Source organism: Haliotis rufescens, unplaced genomic scaffold, assembly GCF_023055435.1.
Source record: "Haliotis rufescens isolate VD_foot unplaced genomic scaffold, xgHalRufe1.0.p SCAF_7, whole genome shotgun sequence".
Classification (NCBI taxonomy): domain Eukaryota; kingdom Metazoa; phylum Mollusca; class Gastropoda; order Lepetellida; family Haliotidae; genus Haliotis; species Haliotis rufescens.
In genome coordinates this window covers 4,665,968-4,671,917 of record NW_025964361.1, presented here as the reverse complement: position 1 = coordinate 4,671,917, position 5,950 = coordinate 4,665,968, and the positions used below count along the sequence as shown (strand labels likewise).

General features: G+C 42.6%; 1 protein-coding gene across 1 annotated transcript; it reads right to left on the bottom strand.

Moving 5' to 3' along the window:
- Positions 1–1,864: 1,864 nt before the first annotated feature.
- LOC124147302 (uncharacterized protein K02A2.6-like) lies at positions 1,865–5,950 on the bottom strand. Its single transcript, XM_046517981.2, has one exon. It carries the CDS (start codon positions 5,948–5,950, stop codon positions 1,865–1,867), a length of 4,086 nt encoding a protein of 1,361 aa, XP_046373937.2.

The following is a 5,950-nucleotide window of genomic DNA, read 5'->3' as shown; positions in this document are numbered from 1 at the left end:
TCGGACAAGGGATTGAGAGTGATCTCCCTTCGCCCAAGTCAATATTGGATTCCACTCGTCTCATCATTATGGCTTTACAGGAGTCGACCTCACTGCTGGTCCTTTGGCCCGTGGTCTTCAGATATTGCAGAGGGCATGCTTTTATACATAGGCCGAGGCCAGGCGCAAGTAGAAAGCCTATACTGACACCTACTCGTATGCAAGAGTAGATTGATGTATATATATATGACGTAATATTCGTATCTTGCATTCTACAGAAATACCTAAATAATACAAGGGGTCTGAATTCTACCCATGTACGTCCACATCAGCGTTTTCAAAATGGGACGGTCAATAGGATTTCTCTGACTGTGAGTGTGTGGGTGGCTAGGATTTTTTCAGAAAATAAATATATTGTCTCCGAAATTGATTAAAAACTAATTATGCTTCCATCTGTTGGACAAAAAGAACATGTCAGCCACCACAAATACGTTGTTGCAAGGTGGGATTTTGAAAAATGTTTTATTTAGGCTCATAATTTTAGCTGATTTTGCATTTGAAGCTGAAAAATATCTAGTCTCCATACAAAATCCAAGGTCGCCCACTCCCCCTTCCAACAGAACATGAAATGGTCGGCCCCTTAGGCCTAGTATAGTAATAACCAATATGCTTGTCATTTATCTTTCTCTCCTATTAGCTATTTTCTGTGGTCGTCGTTTTTCCAGAATAGAAATCAAACCAAATAAGAACTGTCGCTGCACACGTTGGTATTTACCAGTACCATTTAACTTTTATTTTATCCCTGTAGGCTAGGGAATAATTCCCCACTCCCACTTGGATTATCAGAGATTGGCATTCTTACTAGCCCGTTAGCCCGTGTCAGTCTGTCGAATGTAAAAGGTATTGTGAAGGCTGGTATAATAGAGGGTCGTTATATGGTATCGCTATTCGGCCTAGCAAACGTTTAAGGTTAATGTCTACAAGAGATGATCCATATCAAAGTGAACAAAATTCACCCTGTTTCGAGTAATGGAGGCACGAAAAACACCCAGTTTCACCTGCACAATGTTTCCAAACTGATGTAGGCAACGTTTCAGTTGTAAGTTACAACTTAATCCCGGTGTTCAGACGAAATAAACCCGGCAGTTTCACCCTCGGCAATGCCATTAGGCTTGACCACGCCGGAAGCTGGCGATGAGCCTCGTTCTGACTCCTCGAACTCCGTAACGTAGTTACCGTTGCCGTTATCGACGTCCCTTCTGTTTTCAACAGAAAAAACGATCGCTTTTGCTCCGCTGACCTCTACGTTTTGCTCACTGCTGTATCATTCTGTTGGGTTCTCAGGGAGGAACGACAAACGCGGGAGCAGGGAGACGAGCCTGCCACTTGACCGGCTGTTTATTCCGACTGTCGCATGTTACATAACAGCACGTGATTGCGCTTACCTGCAACTAATCGCATTACAAGAGCGGACATCTGTTGGCCTGTCATAATATTATACACTAGCTTGTTTAAAACTACTGCGTTTCAATTACAGATATAACATCCGCCCCTCCTAAATTTAAGTTACTTTGAAACCAAAATAATAATCTTTGATAAACAACATAGTCCACGGAACTTCATAAAGTATAAGTAACTTAACAATGTACACTGACTCTTGTAAAGTACTAATAACCCTGTGACTTGACAAGTCAGTCATAATGAAAACATTGTTAAAGTAGAAAGTGAAATTTAACTAAACTGAGCTTTTTTTTCGACACATAATAATACTGATAACCTGCTGAAGTATTATAGTCCTGATACAAGTAACTGTAATTCACAGCTAAATCAAATGCCACCTTGACACATAGTTCACTGCAAATGACAGTCACAGTTCACTCAAATGTCACTTTGACACAAAGTCCCTCAGATAAGACGGTTGCTGCTTCACTCTGGTTGAACGACGAAGTATGGGTGCTACAGGCGATGTCACTACCGGCGTTTCCTCCCCCGGTTCAGACATATCTGGTACACTTGAAACATCCCCTTGGATACTTTCCTCATGGGAATCTACCTGTGATGTGTCAGGTAAGTCTGATTCATACTCCTTCCTTCGTGAAGACTGTGATTCTAGCGGAGTGTCTGAACGTTCAATCACGTCCCTTCGGGGTGAAGATAAAGACATCCTGCGTCTGACATGATCCACATGCCTTCTGACCAATCTTCCATCCGTTAACTTGATGATGTACGACAATGGACCAGTTACACTATCAACTTGTCCACTAATCCACTTTGGACCTGAAGCAAAGTTCTTAACCCACACCGAGTCATTCACTTGGAATGCCCTACATTTCGTTAGAGCTGACTGATCCACAAGTTTTCTCTGGTTCTTTTTCACCTTTGAGGCAAGGTTTGGAAACATCAAGTCCAATCGCGAACGCAATCTGCGTCCAAGAAACAACATTGAAGGTGATACACCAGTTGTAGACTGTGGTGTAATTCTATAAGAAAATAGTAACCTATGTAGTTGAGTTGCAACTGTGTCACCAGTTGTCTTCTTTAATCCATCTTTTATTATTTGAACCGCCCTTTCTGCTAAGCCATTCCCAGCCGGGTGATGAGGGGATGTTGTCACATGTTCAACTCCATTTCTGGACATAAATGTAGCAAATTCTTCCCCAACAAAAGCTGTAGCATTATCAGTTACAATAATTTCTGGTATGCCATAAGCTGCAAACATCCGACGCAGCTGGTTTACGGTAGCCTTTGCATTTGACGACGACATAGGTGCACATTCGATCCATTTGGAGTAGGCGTCAATCACTATAAGAAACATGCTACCCGTGAATGGACCAGCATAATCCATATGCAGTCTTTGCCAAGGTTGAGAAGGATACTCCCAAGGGTGTAGGGGAGCTACACTCGGACAATTCCTGTCTTCCTGGCAGGAATCACAACTGTTTACTGTTGTTTCTATGTCAGCATCTAGATGCGGCCACCAAACATAGCTTCGGGCCAAGCCCTTCATCCTGGTGATTCCTGGGTGGGACTGATGCAACTCTGACAATATGACAGATCTGAGTTTCAATGGAATGATGACCCTCGAACCTCTCAATAAGCATCCATCCATCACACTGAGTTCAGAACGAACTCTGTAGTACGGCTCATAGTGGTCATCCAACTTATCACGCTGCGGCCAACCTCGGATCACAAATTCTCGAACAATAGACAATGTTCGGTCCTTGCCAGTCTGGATACTTATGTCTTTAGACTTCAGAGGGCATGTGTCCAATTCCTGAAGCATTAAGACTGTCATGTCTTCCATAGGCTTCCCTGAGTCAGGCGCTGGCAACCTGCTCAATGCGTCTGCATTGGTATGCTGTGTACCTTTCCTGTGTACAATTTTATAGTCATATGCAGTCAACAACACTGACCATCTCTGAACTCTTGGAGACACCATCTGTGGCACTGGATTATTCTCATTGAATAATGACACCAACGGCTTGTGATCTGTCACGATCTGGAAATGACGTCCATAAACATACTTATGAAACTTTCGCAGTCCAAAGATCACACTCAGTCCTTCACGATCAAGTTGAGAATAATTCTGCTCTGCCTTAGTCAGTGTCCTTGAAGCAAAACTTATAGGTCTCTCCGAACCATCAGGCAGTTGGTGAGCCAACACAACACCTACTCCGTAGGGGGATGCATCACACTGCAGTAAAAGTGGTTTGGAGCTGTCAAAATGAATCAAGACATCCGAAGACTGAAGCAAGTTCTTTGACTTCTCAAACGCTTTTTGTTGAGATGTACTCCATGACCATTTCACTTCTTTTTGTAGCAACTTGTACAAGGGGGAGAGAGTGTCAGGCAGATTTGGTAGAAACCTATGGTAGTAGTTCAGAATACCAAGATAAGCTCTCAATTCTTTCACATTTTCAGGGACCTTAGCTTCCTGAATTGCAGCAATCTTTTTCTCCACTGGATGCAAACCTTCACTGTCAAGTCTATAACCAAGATATTCAACTTCATCAGCCATAAAGACACACTTGTTTCTTCTCAAACGTAATCCTGCTTCTGACAATCGATGAAGTACTTCATCCAGAATACGAAGATGCTCACTGTCGTTGATTCCAGAGTTTATGATATCATCGAGATAACCCGCTGAGTAATCGAGTCCCTGTAGAATACTTTCAATCATCCGTTGAAAGATAGCGGGTGCCGAAGATACTCCAAATGGCAATCTTGTGTACCTAAAGAGTCCTTTGTGGGTGTTAATCACGACATATTTTCGCGATTCTTCATCCAAGACTAACTGTTGATACGCATGACTCATGTCAAGTTTGGTGAACTTTACACCCCCAGATAGCTTCGTGCACAAATCTTCCAACGTCGGTATTGGATATTGCTCCAATTTTGAAAACTGATTCACTGTCAGTTTAAAATCTCCACAAATCCTGACAGAAGAATCAGGTTTAATGACTGGCACAATGGGACACGCCCACTCAGAATGCTTGATTGGCTCAATAATGCCTTCACTCAGCAAGCGATCAAGTTCAACTTCTATCTTCTGACGTAATGCATACGGCACAGATCTAGGTTTGAAAAACTTCGGAGTTGCATCTTTATCCACGTAGATGTGAGCTTGGAATCCCTTAAGTGTTCCAAGACCTTCCTCAAAAACAGCTGAGTGTCGTTCAAGAACATCATTAAGTGTCAAATCTGTAGATTTCATAAGGTTCACCGAAACATCCCTCAGGTCAAAGTTCAAAGGCTGTACCCATGTACGACCTAGAAGATTGGAACCATTACCCTTGGCTATGGAAATCGGTAAGGAGTAAGATCTCTCCTCGTAAGATACTTCCACAGTAGTATAACCGTTCAAATCTACTTCCTGTCCTGTATAACTTCGCAGGGGTACTTGTGACGTGTATAATGTCGATGACTGAAGGCCAATTCTTTGAGCCGTCTGCTCATTCACAATGGTCACTGGGCATCCCGTGTCAACCTCAAACGTCACTGGTGTGCCATTAACATCCACTGTAATGTAGTAGGGGTTTGGGTAGTTTGGATCACCTTTAGCCGAAGTCTGAGTACTAACATGAAATAGCGAGTTCTCAAACAAGTCTTCCACACTAGCACTGCTATTACCTGGGCCACACGAGTTCACCTCACTCACTACAGCATTCACTTTCTGTCTTCCCCTGAATTTAGCCTTAGAATTCTGTTTCTGCGGAATTGATTCTTTTGACCTGCAGACTCTCACAATATGGCCACGTTTTCCACACTTATGACACTTCTCATTCTTATAAAAACACATGTGTGGAGCATGAGTAGTTTTTCCACATCTAAAACAAGTTTTGTTATTTCCAGATCCAACATGAGGCCTCTGGTCTTTTGTAGATTGTGCTGATGGTTTACTGCGAAACTTGTGTACTGAATGTCCCACAGTTTTATCACCGTGAAGATCCTGTAGATTCTTGTCTGCCGCCTCAATTGCGTTAGCAATTTTCAATGCACTACTAAATGCTAGAGCAGTCTCTGACAACAACTTTTTCTGAATATTGTCATCACAAATACCACACACTAACCTGTCTCTCAACATGGCCTGTAAAGACGTTCCAAAATCACACCCGTCAGTCAACTTTCTCAATTCGGCGACATAAGCAGCTACACTTTCACCAGCCTTCCTATTCCGTGAATGAAATTTAAATCTCTGTACAATTTCCGATGGTTTTGGCGTGAAATGTTCTTTCAATAAAACCACCAGCTGGTCAAACGTTTTCTCGCTAGGTTTCACGGGCAGAACCAATGCTCTTATCAACTGGTAAGTTTCAGTTCCACATGACGCTAACAGTATGCTTTTCTTGTTGTCTTCGTCTGTAATTCCGTTTGCCACGAAAACATGTGTCAGTATCTCACACCATTCCTCCCATGTCGACTTCTTTGGATTAAATTCAAACAATCCACAAACAAAACCCGTGGTAGCCAT

Excerpts from the sequence above, each read along its gene's own strand:
- LOC124147302 (XM_046517981.2), bottom strand. The coding sequence starts at position 5,950 with ATGGCTACCACGGGTTTTGTTTGTGGATTGTTTGAATTTAATCCAAAG.